This window comes from Vigna unguiculata, chromosome 11 (genome assembly GCF_037176805.1).
Source record: "Vigna unguiculata cultivar grain cowpea cultivar isolate G323 ecotype 2 chromosome 11, ASM3717680v1, whole genome shotgun sequence".
In the NCBI taxonomy this organism is placed as follows: domain Eukaryota; kingdom Viridiplantae; phylum Streptophyta; class Magnoliopsida; order Fabales; family Fabaceae; genus Vigna; species Vigna unguiculata.
The window spans coordinates 36,098,601-36,118,797 of NC_140802.1; the positions used below are offsets into that span (position 1 = coordinate 36,098,601).

General features: G+C 28.8%; 3 protein-coding genes across 3 annotated transcripts; 1 reads left to right on the top strand and 2 right to left on the bottom strand.

Annotated features, from left to right (window-relative positions):
- Nucleotides 1-2,332: 2,332 nt before the first annotated feature.
- On the bottom strand, nt 2,333-3,826 carry LOC114168408 (putative pectate lyase 4). Its single transcript, XM_028053204.1, has 4 exons — nt 3,371-3,826; nt 2,897-3,252; nt 2,674-2,809; nt 2,333-2,557 (listed from the first exon to the last, which is right to left on the bottom strand). Exons 1-4 carry the CDS (start codon nt 3,824-3,826, stop codon nt 2,333-2,335), a joined length of 1,173 nt encoding a protein of 390 aa, XP_027909005.1.
- Nucleotides 3,827-8,000: 4,174 nt separating this feature from the next.
- On the bottom strand, nt 8,001-9,995 carry LOC114170573 (transcription factor bHLH162-like). The gene is made up of 3 exons (XM_028056080.2): nt 9,811-9,995; nt 9,303-9,659; nt 8,001-9,176 (listed from the first exon to the last, which is right to left on the bottom strand). The coding sequence occupies exons 1-3, from the start codon at nt 9,937-9,939 to the stop codon at nt 9,033-9,035; spliced, it is 630 nt and encodes a 209-aa protein (XP_027911881.2). The 5' UTR covers nt 9,940-9,995; the 3' UTR covers nt 8,001-9,032.
- A 6,858-nt stretch (nt 9,996-16,853) lies between these two features.
- Nucleotides 16,854-17,944, top strand: LOC146881863 (uncharacterized). The gene is made up of 3 exons (XM_085669380.1): nt 16,854-16,963; nt 17,056-17,313; nt 17,383-17,944. The coding sequence occupies exons 1-3, from the start codon at nt 16,854-16,856 to the stop codon at nt 17,942-17,944; spliced, it is 930 nt and encodes a 309-aa protein (XP_085525506.1).
- Nucleotides 17,945-20,197: the final 2,253 nt, after the last annotated feature.

The following is a 20,197-nucleotide window of genomic DNA, read 5'->3' on the forward strand; positions in this document are numbered from 1 at the left end:
TTGACTTAAGTGAAATCAGTCGATTAAAAAATAAATCAACTGATTGAATAAGTCACAATTTTAGACTATTGCAGCTAACCTTTTAACTTGTTGAAAGACCATTAAACAGATTAAAAGACACATTTTAACCTGTTGAAAAATCATTCAACAGATTAAAAAACACAATAAAGACCAAATACATCAAATTAATGCTACAAGGTCTACAATGTGAATTACAAACATCAAATACTCTTTCTTAATGATTTATCCATGTGGAGAACACACGTTCCAGACTTGACCAACATTAATACCATCAAATCTCCTTATCTTCATCAATGTAGGCTTGATTCTAATGGTAATGGCTTCTAAGTAGTTCAAAAAGCTTCATCAAATCTTCATGAGACACACCACCTTGGCTTCACATGTCAACAAAGTGTTCTTGAGCTACATCCCTAGTTTGCCATTTTCTGAATCCACATTTTGAACATGGACACTTAATGACAAGACCATTGCCATGTTCAAAAGCAAAATCCAAAAAAATGTTCAACACATTTGCATATGCAATGGTGTTTCGGGGTTTAGAAATCCATGATTTATCTATTGGCATGACTACAAAAAAAAATTAATTACTTATCAAGGGAATCATACAAGGGAGAGGGTGGTTAGAAGAAGATTGTGAAGGACAATGGTGCCCTTGTCAACCTCTATGGCATAAACAGGCATGCTACTTATCCTATAGTCTAAGTATGTTCATTTCTCATTCAAAATCTCTCAACTAAGATTAGGAAAGACTTACAACATACAAGTAAAACAACAAAATGATACTCATGCAGCTTGTAAAGATTTTTAAAGATAGCAAACAATGCGTTCAAGATTAGCTGGCGAAAGTTTTTAAAGACAATAAACAATGTAGTTTTTAAAGGCTAAAACAAAAAATTATTAGATGGTTCAAGACCATCATGATCTAAAATAGAATTTAAATAGCGCATGATTAAGTATTATAATTTCTTTCTAATAAATTGTAAAATTTGAATGTATTATATAAATATAGGTTGGATTAGGAATACGGGTGCTTGTGTTTTACTTAGTGGGTCAAGACCATCATGATCTAAATTAGTATTTAAATAACACATGATTACGTATTATAATTTCTTTCTAATAAATTGTACAATTTGAATGTATTATATAAATATAGGTTGGATTAGGAATATGGGTGCTTAGCGTTTTACTTGATAGTTTCACCAAAATAAGACATACTAGCATCCTTCATTTATTTTAAATAAAATCAATTAAGACAAAGCTTAAACAATGTTAACAAGGCTATTATCCTTGGCGCAACCTTGATGTGCACAAGAGGATATGTCAAGAGAGAAAAAGGAAAGGATTTTTTATGATAAAGGAAAAATGAAGAACCTGTCCAGTATTTGCTTCCTCCTCTAACAATCGAGATGTAGTTGTATTGTGCTTATCGTATTGCAAAATATCCCAACTTCTGTTCAAAGACAATTCTCTTCGACCAATAAATTGGATAAATAATAAAAGTATATAGTACATTAAAAAAAATCAATTACAAATTTACTAAAAATTTAGTATAGTAAATTGTCATAAAAATAGAAAACCCCAAAATATTAGAAAACACAAAAATGATTATTAATTTTGTTTGATATAACAGGTTATAAAACTGATAATAAGTCATTTGGGAGACCAAAGGGAACTTTAATTATCCTCTGGATGAACTAAATGGAACTTTAATTATCATTAGTAAAAATAGAAAGCATTCCGGTAAAGCTACTAATATTATTGGTTGTTATTTCAATCGCTATACGACTAATATCATTAACAAGTCATTTAATCGCTATTTCGGTGGTTAATTTGAGACATATGTAAATCGATGGCTATTTCAGTCACAATTTGAGACTGCGTTTTTTAAGTGGCTAAATAACTTTTATTTGGTAATAACAATTATGCAAATTTAATTTATGATTTTATTCTTTAAAGGTCTTCTTAGAAATTGTAAATTTCATATATATATATATATATATATATATATATATATATATATATATATTATTTTAACCATAATTGTTTATCATCAGAATTCTTTAATTAATTACTCTCAATGTTATCAATGAATAATGAAAAAAATATAAGAAGTTAAGGGTCATTATTATGCCTCTTTCTAAAATTATTTCTACTAAAATAGATAAGAAAGGAATGTGTCATACATTCATGAAAAAAAATAAATTTATGATATAATACAATTTTAATACATTTAAGGAGGAATGAATTTCTCATTATTTAATGTACTAAAATTCTACTTAATGCCAAATTATCATTAAGATGCTTTTACTTATTAACATAGACCTGTTTTAGTGCATCGTAATACACCTGATGAACGAGTTAATAATCTCACATACTTGACATTAACAACATTAAAACGTTGTTCCTCATTATAGTTTGGTTTTGGCACCTGCCCTCCTTTTGTCATTGTGAAAGAAGCTCCATTCTCAAATGCGTCTTTCACTGAATAAAACTCCCATGCATCTCCATCTGCATGACTATTTTTTCTCCATGTTACCTTTGCAAATTAAATTAATAATAAAAGATTAGTAAAGTGACATACATATCCAACTTTTGTGATGTGTTTTTAATTGAATATTAAGTAGTTGAAATGGAAAAGTTAAAATTGCTAACCTCCTTACTTCCTTTTGTTGGTGCTATAAAGAGATTAGCTTCACTTTTGAGACTAGGTCTCATACTTCCACCAATGGCATATTGCACCCATCCTAAGTAAAGATTGTTAACTACATGTGCATACCCATGACGAATCCTAACATTTTTTATTCACGAGGAAGTATAAAATTGTGAAATTTATTTAAATTTGTGTATATTATGTACTAATTGAATAATTAATTACCTGGGCATGCGTTGATTACAATTAGGTCCAAAATGGTTGTATACAACGGTAACCTTCATGTTTTGGTCTCTTATATAACCATCATCATGTCCAAGAAGCATAACTTTGTCTTGGTTTCTAAACCAATTATTAGATATAGTCACATCAGTTGAACCCCGTGTTACATCAAGTAAGCCATCTTGGCAATTATAAAGTGTATTATGATCAATCCAAATCTTTGAAGCAGTAACCAATCTTATTGCATCTCCATCTACATGACCCAAGGGAATCACCTTTCCTTCTGGTCCCATCACAACTCCTGGAGCTTGAGGCTTGCAATGATGAAGCCGAATGTTATGGATGATTACATTTGTGGCCTAAAATTAAAATAAATAAATAAATGAAGTTGTTCAAAAAGTGTTAACTTTTATAAACAAAATTTGAAAAGATGTGAGTGCATACAAATTTTATCACAAGAATTTAGTTACTGATTACCTTAAAGATCATTAAACATGCATTTTCAGCAATGTCAATATTAACGCCTCGACCATCAATGGTTGTAAAACTACTAATTAGAAGGGGTCTTTTGAGTTTAATATGCATGTCTTTTTGGAATGTGATCCACACTTTATGTTGAATTACAGAAGCTCCATACCTCAAGGTACCAGGTTTAGGGCTTATAGGATCATCACTAGGGTCCATAACTTTATAATGGACGAGGTCTTTACCAGTGTTGTTTGTCATCTTACCAGTGTAGCCAATAGAACATGTTGCTAGTTGAGGTCGGTTCATCCTCCATTCAGGATTCAATCTCCAACATCGATTAATCACATTCATTTTCAATCCATCTATTTTAGATTGTTTTGCAACACCAAGGTTTGGGATGAAGACAACAACAACAACAGCTAAAGAAAAATGCCAATAATTAAAATTGATATTGTAAGATATCATCGTAAAGGATACTTATAACAAAAATATAGAAGAAAAGAGAGAATGTTTGATAGTATAATTTGAAAAAAAAAATGTAATATGAAAAGTGATTATATAGAAAAATTTATCTTAAAAGTTCGTTTAAGTTGTTTCCGCAAGCTATGTCAATGGGTATTCCTTAGTACACAAAAACTGTTAATAAAAATAAGTAACTATGTTTTCTTAATTAATTTTGAATGTTAACCTTAAGTTGTAACAATTACCTAAATTTTCGCAACCATCGAAGTAAATTTAGAAATTCAGGTATCGCCTTACATTAATTGTTAAATCAACTAGATATAAGATAAACTTATGGTATATAAGTGGGTGCAAACTTCATCTTATAAGTTGATTTTGTAGGGTTAAGTTATGTTAGAAATCTCACATCGACTAGAGATAAGATCAATATCCAATACATAAGTGGATGCAAATATCACTTTATAAGCATGTTTTGTAAGATTGAGTTAGGCTTAAAGTTTACTTCTTATCATGATATCAAAGTCATGAGTTAGAGTTTATCCTAGTGAAATTTATTATTTGTTGGGCCTATTGTTCCATCTTGCAATCGAGACACTATTAGGTTACCCACTTTTATTTATCTGCATTTTGTCCTTATATTTCATATGAATATATTCACTTTTATGATGAATACAACTATTGTTTATGTTCCAAAATAAAATTAAAAAATTAAACTAAATTTTATTTAGTACAAACAATACTAAATCCCATAGACAAATAATTTGTCAAACATAACAAATGAACCTACATAAAATAACGTTAGTGAATTGAACAACTTTAAAAGATGTAAAGCTCAATAATGTATAGTCTAATTATTTATCAATGAATATATATTGTCTAAAATGATTCATGATTTTTATGATAATAAATAATAATAATAATAAGATTTGGTCATAATTAAAACTATTATCAAGAAGAGCAAGATGAACACACAAAATATCCAATTAGTCTATAAAAAGTAGGAATGGGTAGATACTACATAAAGTTTAAACAATATTACACAAAGAGTTAAACATATAGACTACACTACTAAAAAAACACATATTTCCTTTGTTTTGAAATACTTTTTGTAGGAAATACATATAAATTTTGTTACGAAAAGAACATTTTTTTTTGCAAAATATTTTGTATAAAACACTTTTCGCAACAAATTTTGTAAGAAATACTTGCGAATTTTATATTTTTGTAGAAAATAATTACCCACGAAGGAATTAGCTGTCAATTAAAATTTTTACAAAAAATAGTAAGAAAAAGTTTTTTCTTATAAATTTTTTCAACAAATTTATAAGAAAATTTTCATGTAATATGAGAATTTTTAGTAATGCTATTATTAGTGCAAAAATTGGATTTTGATTTTATGATGACTTATTATGGTGGATCGAGAACTGAAATAGGGTGTGAACTTTTTATGCTGATTCTGAAATCGACATAGAAAACTTTTTTTTTTCACATAAAAAGTTTTTGCTGCAGTGGTGTATGTTACATAAAACACTAGAAGACATTACAAAAAAAAAGTGTAAGATGAACTGCATATTTAAATGAACCAAATACATTGTAAGCTTAAATGAAGATTAGACACTATGACCATAACACAATGTCTAGAAGACATTAATATTATAAGTATACTACAAAGCAATTTGCAAAGATAATATGTCCGCCAGAAGAAAATCATACATTGATAAAGCATAATAAAAAAGATTAATGTACATATATCAATGATCATATTCTACACTATTATGATACACTATTATGATAGAAGCTTTCCCATGCAAAACTATTAAGAATTCCAAAGTAATTACGTGAATTTATTATTGTGAAGAAAACAATTTTCAAGAAGTTTTTTCATGCCAGATCATGAGATCATTTATCCGGTCAATTACACAACTTTATCATCTCTTATATGATACAAGGAACATTTATAAATTTTTTTTTTCTAATGACAACTTTCTTGTAATTATTAGGAAAAAATTATCGTTATGTTAAATTATTAATTAAGGAGAAACAATGATTGTTATGATAAAATACTTACTAAACTTGTTATATGATTACTAATTATCTTGCAATATGATTGTATTTATCATATAATATATGAGAAGGACTTTGAAAAATTAAATTATTTCTAGAGTCAAACCTTCACAACAAACAAGTTATTTTAAAAAGGAACTATGAACGGAATATTAAAAAAATTGATAAACAATATATATATATATATATATATATATATATATATATAATTCTAACTGGATGCATAACTATAACTTTGAAAGTCTATACAAAGTCATGATATTTGTGTCATCTTCCATGTACACATGCTTGGATCAAAATCTTTTCTACATTTTTTTATTAGTGTGGGAGAATCGAAGTAGAAAAAACACAGTTATAATAATTTCATGTCTTTATGAAAGACTTCCAAAGCTAAAGTAGAAAAAATGGCACACAATTATGGAGTTGTAAAAAGTCAAGTCTTTCATGAGAGTTTTCATATTTATAAAATTTAATATATGATTTAATTCTTTAAAGGTTATCTTAAGTTCTTACACTACTATAGGAAAATCTTTAAATAATGAATAAATTTAGTGAAAAAAATAATTAATTATTATAATAACTAATTTAAATATTAATTTATAAACTAAAAATAGTACTAACTGAATTAGTTTCAAAAAATTATAATTGGTCCCTAAATTAGTAACTAAAATAGTTATTATTATGAATTGATCTATAAATTGATCACTAACATTAGCTACCTAGGTTTCGATTACAAAAAAATTGATTTCTAGATTAGTCTCTAAATAATTATAATTATTTTTTATCTCTAAAATTAAGTCATTAATAAAAGATTTTCTGTGATTATTTAGCATCAAAATTTTTAATAAATTACTTTCAATGTTATCAATGAATAATGAAAAAGAAAATATTACAAAAAAATGTTATGCCAAAATCATAAACAAATCATATACAAACTAAAATCATAAAAGATAAAAAAAAAAAACATTAAGCATATATAACATATGACATACGACATGAACTAAAAATTTTAATATAGGAATAATACAATTGAAATCTTAACCAATAATAGCAATGACTAACAAATGATATCTCTCCAATGCATATATAAGGTTTGTACACCTACTAGGTATATGACATGAATGTATTAACTTTTATGACGCATAAAATGTAGAATTATCAAAATAGATTCCAATCAATGAGTCAACCTGGTCCATCACAGATTAAAGGTCGGGTTAAGAAAATTGCAAATGTTGGTACGGGCTAAAAATGAATCTGTTTCACTAAAAACTCGACTCACTCGGATTCAACATGTGGTGAGTCAGGTTGGATCGTCAATCCCCAATAAATTTTAAATATTAAATTATATTAAAAAAATGAAAACCTTAAATGTTCTTCTCTCTCTAATTCTTTCTCTAAACTAGTGTAATTGATTCATTTTTGGCGTAAAAGTGAATGATACAACTTTATATAGATATTTAGAACAAATACAACGTGTAAAAATGTATAAAAAAAAATTCAAAAAGTAAAATGACACACCAAAGTCACAATTATTAACTTATTGCCACTTTTCTTTGGCTTTTAATACCTTTTCTTTTAGTTAAAGGTAACTTCGATGAACCTATAATATGTCTTAACTTTATTTAGATTTTAATCAAAATTATAATTTAGTTTTTTTTTTAGAATTGAAAAAAAAAATTGTAATTTTTTTAATTAAGTGAGTTAAGCCATTTAACCCATCAACCCATCGTGGGTTAGATTGGATTCGAAGTGTCTAAGCTTGCTAATAAGTTAACCAGATTGGATTGGTTCACTAAGTGGTTAACGGACCGGATGACCCGTTTTGACAACTCTAATAAAATGGTTTTTAATGTACCAAAATAAACTAAGCAAAAATAAAACTAATTTTTATTTAGTAGAAATAGTCATTACTAAATAACAATTTGGCAAACATATAACTCAACCAGCAGAAAATAATGTAGTGAATTTGAAAAACTTTAAAACATATACACCTCATTCGATTGGATGGATTGGTGAAAGAGCGATAAATTAACACAAAAATATAGATATAAACTAATTAATGTGACCAATAATATGATAAGAAATAGAGATGAAAAGAAAGGAAAAAGGTAAATTACAAAAAATGTTAAATATAAAAATATAATAACTTGGTAAAAATAAAGATACATACAGTTTCTCCTCTATTTCTCCCCTAGACCATATTTTTAAAACTATAATTAAATATATCTGTGCAATACATATTTTCAGTATTTCTTTTAGGGTTAATGGAATAATGCACACATCTCAACAGGTTTCTCTTTCTCTATAACTCTTGACAAAATGGTATCGGAAAAGTTTAAAGAAATTATGACATTTCCATTATAAATATATAATTAAAGGACACAGTGCAAATAGAAGTGTCAGCTCCATTTTTGTAACCTAGCAAAATTTCCATGACCATACCCTAGATATTAGAAGGATCTAAGCACAAAAGAGTTTAGAAATTTAGAGTATACCATAAAATATAAGAGTAATAGGTGTTATATCACCCTAAACCATTTAAGACTACCTTGAATTACAACAAGTTATATTATTTTCCTGTTGAGTTAATTTAATTTCTTATAACTATACTCTTTTAGTTATTATTACAATATGTGAAGTTTTAACATTTCAAAATCAAATGAATCAAAAGAGAAACAAGATATATTTCACAAAGGAACTCATCAGGGTTCAGCTGCATCTTCTTCTGTGTGAACTGTCAGCAAATACACACAGTTCCGAAACTCTTAAATTTTTATGGTTAAATTTCTCTTATTTCAACCATTTTATTTATTTCCTAGCCGATCTTAGATTGGTTCCCTCAATCCCCAACTATTTTAATTTGCTCATCGATATCAATTTAATTTGTAAGAATTTTTTTCTCTTAAAATTCTTAATTCAGATTGCAGGTTGCAGTTTCTATTAATAATAGCTGGTAAACTATACTGTTCCGGTCAAAATCTATTGCAACAGCGGAAATTATCACAGACCAAAATTCTCTTAAAACTTGTTATATATATATATATATATATATATATATATATATATATATATATATATATATATATTATCTTTTAATGTTATTTTCTACATATATTTTACAAAACTTTTGATGAATACATAAGATCTAAAAACTCCAGATATCATCAGAACCAATATCAAAATCCCACCACTCGTGTTGTGTTTCCACGTCACTGTAGGATCCATTTACAAACCTTTTCAACCTCTCACTTACTTTGGTAGCTCCGAATTGAAGAAAAGATTGAGGAATCTGCATAAACCCATCAGGTTTTTTTTTTTTTTTCAATATTAGAGTAATAAGATATGACTGTACATATGTTAAGAAGAACACATCAAATTAATACGAAAAACATCATTAAACAACAGCAAAACATACCTCAGCATGCACAACATGAAGCACCGAGTCTCCAGCGAGTGAGGAATGGGCACTTCTAACCTCTATGTTCTCCTCATGCAGCATTCGAATGATTTGATGGAAAATGAACTGGTTACCTATCCCTGTAGTCAGAACAACTTGTAGGGAAGAACCCACTTCTTGAATCTCAAGTTGTGGAGATTTTGGGAGTGGTGTTGCAGCAAAATTAGCACTGTTATTATTGGAGAAGCAACCACGGTATCTTTTCTTACTACCCTGCAAACTCTCTTTCTTCTCTTCTGCCATCTTCACCTTCGCCTCCAAACTCTTTATGTAGTTGATTGCCTCATCCACTTGATCAGGCAGTGCCAATGCTTCCTGCGTCATCACCATCAAAACCCAAATCAATAACATCATTCATATTCAAAACACACACCTAACTATTCTAGGTATGTTCAAGTATTGTCGGTTTTGGAACATGAAACTCTACGAAAGTTGGTAAGGAAAGAAAAGAAGGAAGCTTTAGAACCTTGGGGTTGTAGCTAGGGAGAAGAGAGTTGAGTTTGTTGAAGAGGATCTTCATCTGGTTTCTTCTGTTCTTCTCAACGAGTCTTCTTTCAACCTTGGTTGAAGAGGGTTGAATTCCAAGCTGATCCATTGTTATGCAGTTCAATTCTCCACCAAGCTCTGAGTTTAGAACATAGAAAGATGAATGAAGTGGTGTGTGCATGTGGGTATATATATGTGAAGTAGTTACACAGAGAATACTGAAAGAAAGGGTGAGAGATTATTGATGATGGTAATGGATGAATGGAATTGTTAGAGATCAGAAACGTCACTTCGTGACGTCATGTTCTTGACTCTGCCATGTCTGAGTCATTTTTGTTTTGCTCTGCCGTCCAAATATACACGTGCCTTTTTTTATGCACTTTCCTTGTTTCTTTCTGACTTCAATGGTCTGCGTTTCCGCGTAACGCTAACAAAATACATTCCTAATTCTTTTCTATTACAGTCATGCCTTTGTCTACATCATCCTGTTCTATATATTTAATTTTTTTTTTATTAATTTCATCTTCTACATGTTCAAAAATGTAATTAAAAATGTTTTAAATTTTGTGAAAAGTAATGGAAAGAGTGAATAAAGTGAAATAAATAAATAAATGGGTTAGCCCAGTTTTCTTCATTAGGATGTTGAGCTAATCATTTCAGCATTACTTTTAATATATTATATAATATACATATGTATCATTTAAAGGATTATAAGTTTTTATTGTTAAAAATGGTAAATATTCAATAACGTTATAATTGAAGGTATCAACAGCTTAAAATTAGATTGTAATTACTTTGGTGTAATTGAATAACTTAATTTATTAAAGAAATTGTTTCTTGTTTTTTATAATTAAAAATGTTATTTAACAAATTAAGGAATATAAGAAAATGTCTATATATATAATTTAAAATGAAAATTGTAACTTTTTTTAAAAACAATTTATCTCAACTTGTTTTAAAAAGTTAAAAGGTAATAAGTTTATGTGTGTTATTGCGACTTCTACTTTATACAAAATTTAACTTCGTAAAAGAGAGAGACCAATAAATAAACAAATAAAGAATAAAGAATAAAATGGTAATTAAAGTAATACGGAGTTCATTATAACTATTATTTGATAAGTATAAACAAGGTTTTCTTCGTCGTTTCACAGTATTTTCATAAATAAAAAAAAGAATGAATGTAATGAAACATCGAATCATTATTTGTCTAATTAAATCTTCGTATGACTTCAAAGAGCAATTAAAAATGTAAAATTTAAAAATGTAATTTTTTATTTTTTAAGAATAGACTAGTTTGGCAGTTGATATTAACTAACTTATTTTAAACGTGAAAGTAGAAAAAGTTGCTATTTTATGTAAAGTTTATGTAAAGTTTAACTTTTATGCTATTATTACTTAATTATACATAAATCTTATCTGAGTTTTTCATTTGAAATTAATAAGATAATATTATATCTTAAATTGCGCTATAATTAAGTAGTGAAAATATGGAAATATTTATATGATGAATTAAAGGAGGAGTGGACTCTGAAAAAGAGAGGCAACTAACAAGAAAGTTGTATCTAACGGAAGACCTAATAGGACTCAACTAGTATGACTTTTTCTAAACTTAAAAATTAAAATGAAAAATATTTTAGAGTAAGGAAAATAGTTGTTGTTACTGCTGATTTTGGGTCTCAGTATAAAAACAATACTGATTTTCTGAAATTTATATGCAGAAGTGGTTAAGACCACAAAGTCTCTCGTCTTGCCACCAATAATCATAATAGGTCAAACTTTATTAGTATTTATATGTTCACTCTAATTTTCATAATAAAAAATGAATAAAATTATAAAAGTAAAAATAAATATAAATAATTTTTACAATTTTATTATAGATAGTTTTCATTTATTTTATAGATAATTATTTTTTTAGAAATGGTTATTTTAATTTAAAAAATTGTTAAGTTTAAAAAACTTGTCGAATGAAAAAATCAGTTAAAAAATAAAATTAGTAAAATAATTATTTTAACTTGAAAAAAATATTGGAAAAAATGTACAATAAAAATGAATCTATTTATATAATAGAATAGATAAATAAATGAATTTGAAAGTGAAAAATAATCTTTAAATCTTTTTTATTCTGATAATCTTTGACTGGTATTTAAAAATTAATTTCTTCTAAATATATAACAAGAATAAATTATATCTCTTGTCTGAATCTTAATTGAGGTAAATTTCATAAAAATAATAATTAAATAATAAGTTTATCCTCTTTGACAAAATTCTTACACGATCAGCACCCTTTTTTGTAATCAAACTAATAATTGAGGTACATTTCAGAAATTTTAATTAAACAATAGTAATAATATTAAAGCATAATAGTATGGTAAACACATTAAAGTTATAACATTATGATTATCCTTTACATCAAAGTCATTATTATGATAAGAAAGAAAATTACACATTAAAATATTTATACATTTTCTGATATTTTCAAGGTTTAAAAAACATAAATTGAAATATATATATATATATATATATATATATATATATATATATATATATATATATATATATATATATATATATATATATATATATCATGGCTCCATATACATTAAAAAATATTTCAATGTATATATTAGAGAAAAGGTAATACTGAGCATTATTTTAACGTATAATTAATTATCATAGATCATATCTTTAATGAAATTTAAAATAATTAACTTCGTTAATTGAAATAATATAAATTCATGTAATATATTTATTTACGCTTCAAGACGATCTGTGAGTAAAAGTTTAAAATGTAAAAGTCTGAAAGGTGAAAATTTAAAATGTTTGAAATGTATGATTTTTAAATTTAAAAAAAAAATCTCTTTAAAATTTATAACCTTTTCTAAATTATTCTGGGATGAAAAGATTACACTTTCCTATAGAAAAATTTTCCCTTTCTTTATATTGTTTTTGTCACTCCTTCAAAATAACTTTTCTTATTTATTTTGAATATGAATAAATAATAAAATTACATTAATAATTAATAATTATTGAGATGTGAATTTTTATAAAATTATTTATTTATTAATTATTTTTAATTAGTATTCTTAACAAACTAGTTAGCAAGTGCAGACCTATATCTTTAACGATTTTCTTAAAGAATATATTAAATTTGTTACGTAACTTTTAATTTTCGTATAAATATAAATAATTGATTAAAAATATAACTAATAGAGTTAAATATCGTAAACATAATTACAACAAATTTTACTATAACATCTTAAGTTTGAATGAAACCGTGTGTGAAACTCATTGCAGTGGTTCAATCAGAAATCACTAATTCAATCATTCAATACTCATGCCATCATAGCCACAAATCGATTGGTCGAGTTTTTAAGATGTTTAATCTTCGGATTGGGTGATCAAGTTTATAACGAAGATAATAAAAGATGAAAAAAGTAAAAAATTATAATAAAAAGAAAAATGTAGATGTAGAAATAACTTTTTTTCTTTTTTTAATAATGTAAGGAATTGAAATATAGAGTTAAAAGTTGACATTCCTACAATTGGGCCATATGACAACACTTACTGTAGTGAAGCTTCGAGGTCGAGGGGTCACTTGAGTCCATTCTGATTCATCATTAATTTTGTGTTCTCATTTGAAATGATGCATTGTGAGAGTGAGAATGGTGATGATTCAATCTCACTGTTCAAATACCGGCGCTGTCTCTCACCTTTTCTGTTCACATTATCGTGCCACCTCTGCCACTACTATGCAAATATTTGTTTGTTAGAGATTGATATTTTTCATCTGTCCTTTCCTGTTTAAGCTATTTTTTTTTTAAATAACTAAAAATGTAATAAAAAAATTGTTTTTTACTTGAAATAAAATGCCATGAATTTTATTAAGATAATAAAATATAACTATAACTCAATTTTATAGAATTGATTAAATAAGACAAGGGTGCATTCAATTATATATTCAATTTTTTATCGTATTTTTAGTAAATATACGAGAATTTAATTGAATTTAAGTCTTACATTAAGTAAATATAATAAAATTGAGTATTATATAAAGTTGAAGACCCATAAATAGATTTGATGTTGTAAGATTTTAGATTGAAGTAAGTATTAACCGGGTGGACTCGAGTCTCATTAATGTATATGAAAAAATAATCATAGATGTAAAGATTTCTTGTATTAAAAGTCTTTATGATAAGGGTTTGAGACACATGTTTCATTTTTGTGACAAGGAAATACAATGTAAAAGAACACATTTGAGGATGAGATGATTGAAAATTTAAGGATGAGATGATTGGAAATTTAAGAGAGAGTGTTCCATATTAAATAAAAATAAAAATAAAAATTGAACATCATATAACAATGAAACTCCGTATCTCATTGTTATTGTATCTCTTCCATAATTTTTCTTCAAAGCATCCATCAATTTTAAGAGGGTTAAATATGTTTTTAGTCCTTCAAATTTTAGTGAAAATTGGAATTACTTCAAATTTTAGTGAAAATTGGAATTACTTCAAATTTTAGTGAAAATTGGAATTACTTCAAATTTTAGTGAAAATTGGAATTAGTCCATTTTGAAAACCTTGAACTAATTTAGTCTCTTATATTTAGAGATGCATGGATTTAATCTATTAAACCAAATTTTTTTAAGTTTATTTGACGTTTCAAACTCGTTTTTCAACTAACATTGAAGCGAGCAAACATGTGTCAAATGGTGTAAACAAACTAAAATACAATAATGAAATTTGCTTGAAACATCATATAAACTAAATAAGATTTGGTTAAAAGGACTAAATCCACACATTTATGGAGTTGAGGGACTGTATTAGTTCAAAGTTTTCAAGAAGGACTAATTCCAATTTTTACTAAAGGTTGAAGGACAAAAAATATATTTAACCCATTTTAAAATAACAAAAAATCTGGTAACCAACTAATATAAATTAAAATAGACTATTGATTAATAATATTGTTAATATATTTAAGGCTTAAATACCTTTATGGTCCTCATTTTCGTAGTGTTTGTTGCAGATGGTCCTCATTTTCACAGAATGTTTAGAATGGTCCTCATTTTGACCGAATGTTTAGAATGATCCTCATTTTCGCAATTCGTGTTTTATTTGGTCCTTTTCTGTAACGTCGTTTAAATCATTAACGGAACATTGTACAAGTGGCACGGTTTGTATTAGGGTGTGTTACGTGTAATGTACAGGTGGCTAATTAACGTTAATTTTTCAATTTAGGGGAAATTTTGCAATTAGAAAATTTTCTTTATCTTCGTCTTTCTTGAGTTCAGATTTGTAGAGGAAGCAGCTAATACTTGTTATTTCATCATTGGATTGCAGTTGGACTCTTCATTTCAATTTTCTAGTTAATCATCATCAACGAGGTAAGTGGGTTCAGGGTTTTCTGGGTTGTGTTTGCTCGTGGGTTAGGGTTTTCGTAATTCTATTTTTGGGTTTGTTTGTCTTTCGATTGTTGTGATGTTCTGCATGGTTTCTAAATTAATTCCATGATTTTGTGTAGTTTGTGTTTGTAGGTGGGGTTCATTGGGGTATTATTTTAGTTAGTTTGTTTTGTCGATGTTGGTGTAATGGTTCCCATTATTTTATTTGTAATTGATTGTAGCAGTGGTCCCCCATTGCGTTAAAGTAGGCTTAATAATACATCTTTTTTATCTGTTTAATTTACTTTAGGGCAATGAGTGATGATAGGTTCAATGTTATTGTCCACCACGGTGGTGAAGTAGAGGCCCATGAAGAGGTTGCTGAAGTAGAGATTGGGGATGCCAGTGGTCTGAATAGTGATGTTGAAGTGGAAGGTGAAATTGAAGTGGAAACTATGCCTGAAAGTGATGATTCTAGCAGAGGTAAATTTGAAAATAGAGCACGTCATTTAATCGATTTATCTGATGATGAATGACATTCAGAAGAATTACTTAGTGGGCCAGATAACGAGAGTGAAACAGCTGGGGATGAAGAAAACAATGATGAAAGGACAGGATGTGATCCATTCCAGACATTTGTAATGCCAAAAAGTATGGTGGATTACAAATGGGAAGTAGGAACTGTTTTTCTAGACAACAACCACTTCAAGGATGCCATTAGGGCTTATGCTATTCATGCAGGGAGAAATTTGAAATTCTTGAAAAATGATAGTAAGCGAGTTAGGGTTGGTTGTTTGGGTGCACAAAATAAATGTCAATGGTCCGCATATTGTTCCTATGTTCGTAGCCGTAAGATTTGGCAATTGAGAAAACTACTTGATGTTCATTCTTGTAGCAGGGAGTTCAAGATTAATATCATTAAAGCAAAGTGGCATAGTGAAACCTTGGACCAAACTCTAATAGAGAATCCAAAGCTAAAGATAAATGACGTAAGACAAAGGGCTTTAAGAAAATGGAATACACATGTGTCAATATCAACAGCTCGTAAAGCAAGGGCAATGGTTGCAGATATAGTAGATGGGTCATTTAAATAGCAATATAAAAGAATCTACGACTATGCACATGAATTACTAAAATGTAATCCTGGATCAACTATAAAAATCAAAGTGGAAAATGATAATGATGAAGCAATTTTTCAGAGGTTTTACTTCTGTTTAAAAGCATGTAAAGATTCCTTTGTCTTCTGTAGACCCATCATAGGTTTGGATGGTTGTTTTTTAAAAGGAAAATACGGAGGTGATTTGTTGAGTGTTGTGGGTAGAGATGCTAATGATCAGTTACTGCCCTTAGCGTATGCTGTTGTGGAAGTTGAAAATAAAGAAACTTGGACATGGTTCTTGGAATTGCTTATTGGTGATCTTGGAGGTATTGACGTGTGTAGGACAATGACCTTTATGTCTGACCAACAAAAGGTATGTTTAATATATGTTCAATTTATTAATTTTTGTTTAATGTTGTAAGTACTAATAATCTTATCATTGCACAGGGATTAGTGCTTGCCATTCAGGACCCACAAGTTTTGCATGAGGCATCTGTATGCAAATTTCAGAAAAAGATTCTCTAGCCAAAAATTAAAGATACTCATGTGGAAGGCTGCTAGGAGCACACACCCAGCAGTTTGGAAAAGAGTGGTGTTAACAATTAAAGAGTTAAATATTGATGCTTACAGATACCTTATTGCTATACCTCCAAGGTATCTCTATTGTACAAATACCCGATTTCTATACAAATACCTGATTTTTGTACAAATACCTGATATCAATATTGACGCTATTATTTATGCAGGTTCTGGTCCAAGTCTAGATTTAGTGGTCGAGCCATATGCGACACAATTGTCAATAATATGAGTGAAGCTTTTAATAGTGTCATAGTGGATGCAAGAGGCAAACCCATAATCACCATGCTCGAGGAAATCAGAGTTTATTTAATGGAAAGGTGGATCACCAAGAGAAAAAAGGTTACAACTTTTGAAGGAAACATTTGCTCAAAGGTCCTTGACAGACTACATAAGGAAAAGGAGTTAACCAAATATTGGATCCCAAGGTTAGGTTTTTGTCTTTTTTTAACACAATCAACTTATTCGTGTACTGATATGTGTAATGATATTTGCAGCTGGTCAGGAGAAAAGATATTTGAAGTGAGGCACATATCCATGGTTGGAGATAAGTACACAGTGAATGTGGATGCTCAACATTGCAGCTGTAGGAAATGGCTTCTAACTGTTATCCCTTGCTGCCATGCTATTGCAGCAATGAATTTCATCAATGTCAATGTTGAGGACTTCATACCAATCTGTTTCAGGAGATCCACCTATGAAGAAATATATCAATCCATCATCTTTCCAGTCAATGGTGAAGTCTTATGGGAAAGAACTCCCTACCCTGACGTCCATCCACCACATAAGAGAATCTTACCAGGAAGACCCAAGAAAAAAAGAAGGTTAGAAGAGTGGGAGTTGAGAAAGAATAACACACAAATCAGCAAAGGAGGTCATAGAAAAAAATGCAGCATATGCCGTCAGATTGTACATAATAGGAACAATTGCCCAGATAAGCTTGTGGATGAGCAGACTGCAACACCTGTTGAGACTGCACCAGATGCCCAAACTGTTGAGAATGCACCAACTGCTGAAACTCAAACAACTCAACCACCAAGGAATAAAGTGGAGAGTTAAGCAACACCACTACCAACACCAGAAGAACCATCTCAGCAGTTTAGGATGAAATTACAGATTAGGAGGAGGCTATGATAGCAGCTACAAACGTCTTAGTTATTTTTTAGAATTTCTGATGTAGAATTCATTATTGATGTACTGCATTTTGACTTTCTTTAAACTTCGTCCAGTTTCACTTTTGCCAAACATTGATGTAGTGCATTTTGATGAGGATGAATTAATGTTATGAATTTAACTTCTTCCAGACTTATATCAATTTAATTTTTCCCAAACTTAAATCAATTTCACTTACTTCAATGCTCAGATTAAGATGTCATTTTGAACATGTTGGGACTAATATCAACATAATCAAACTAATTCATTTCTTCATTTAACAATAGTACAAAACAGATTGGACTTTAAAATATTACACACAATAACAGTACGAATAATACAATAACAACTCAAGTGAACTCTATTACTAATTGCAGCCTCTTCTCAGCAACCTTCAATGACTTCTCCAAATCATTAATCTGCCTCATTTGTGTCATGATGATGACATCCTTTTCATCAACACCACCATTTGAACAAGTTGCAGCCCACATTATTGGAACCACCACTCTGTAAATCAGTAAACCAAAAATTAAAACCAATTTATTATTAACACAAAAATAAAAATAGATTGTACCCAAAATTTTCTACCAATATTCTTTGGAGTTCTTGCCAACCTCAAAGCAGCCATCTCTCCGCAACTACAAATCGGGGTTAATTCGTTTCTCGTTGAACCACCAATAGTGCACGAAGTGATACAACACGGTTGCCTCCAACGATTACAACCAGAGGTAAAGGAAGAAGATTGGGACCGTAACATACCTATATAATGGGATTGCAGGAAGAAGAAGATTGCAGCAATACCAATTGGGAATGGAGGAACAAGATTGCCAAAACTCACCAACTGCCCAAACATTCCCTACCAAAACCCTAGCTTACTTATTTATCCCCAAATATCTAATTAAGTCACCTGTACAGTACACGTAATACACCCTAATACAAATCGTGCCACATGTACAATGCTCCGTTAATGATTTAAACGGCATTATAGAAAAGGACCAAATAAAACACGAATTGTGAAAATGAGGACCATTCTAAACATTAGGTAAAAATGAAGACCATTTTAAACATTCTGTGAAAATGAGGATCATTTCCACCAAAAAAATATTTAAGCCTATATTTAAAAATTGAAATTTGATTTGAGCATAACTATAGTTTAATTGTATCTTTGACTACTTGAAATCTCCAACAAAGTTTTATTTCTTTGTAGTTTAGAAAATTGAAAATAATTAGTTGTTAATTTAGATAAATTCATTTACATGTAGACTTTGTAAATAAAGTGTATTACAAAGTTGTTGATAAAATTAGTTTTGCATGCTTTTTTTGATAACCTCATCCGCGACGATTCCTCATCTTTTCCGCGAAATTGCGGCGTCTCTTTTGGATTTGAACTAATCAAAACTGCAAAATTAAAGTTGTAGGAATACGAACTTTAGTGCATAACGAAGAAGTTATTAACGAAGATATGGTTGATCTTAGAATCAGTATAAGAAAAAAATTCCGGATAAAGTTTTGAGAAGCATCGAAGATTTTGCTCAATAAAATGAAAATGCCCAAAAATAAACAAAGGTGCTTTTCTGCTTCAGCTTTTTGACTTTAATAAATATTGAACAGACTTCAATTCCATGGTTGACCTATGTTTAATTCCTCAAGGATGAAGTTCAAAAACGCAATTATTTTTGTGCTGATATTATTGCGTCATTTACCATAAAATTCTGAGTATTATACTTCACCTATATTACGTCACAAGAAGAGTGCACTTTAATCTATTTATTAGACGAATCTAATTTTAAAATAATTTTTGGTAAAAAAAATCTCACACGTTGCTTAGGAAAAGAAAATAAAAGTTGACATTGACAGCAAAACAGCAATTTTAGTGTAGATATTTTAATTTTAAATTGTTTACGAATTTTCAACCCAAAAAATTCGTAATCTCTAATAAAAGAATTATAAAATTAATAAAGTACTATAAAGGACAAAGCAGTCGCAATAGGACATCCATGTGTCAAACTATTACACTACAGTGCTTAGTGTGATTTCAAATTCTTTGTTCTCTTCGTTGAAATTTTAATTCCTAACGAATAATCTTTTGTACTTTTCTAATTATGAATGAGTAAAAACAATAAGATGATTGGTTACTTGGATTGGAAAATCGTTTTCAAA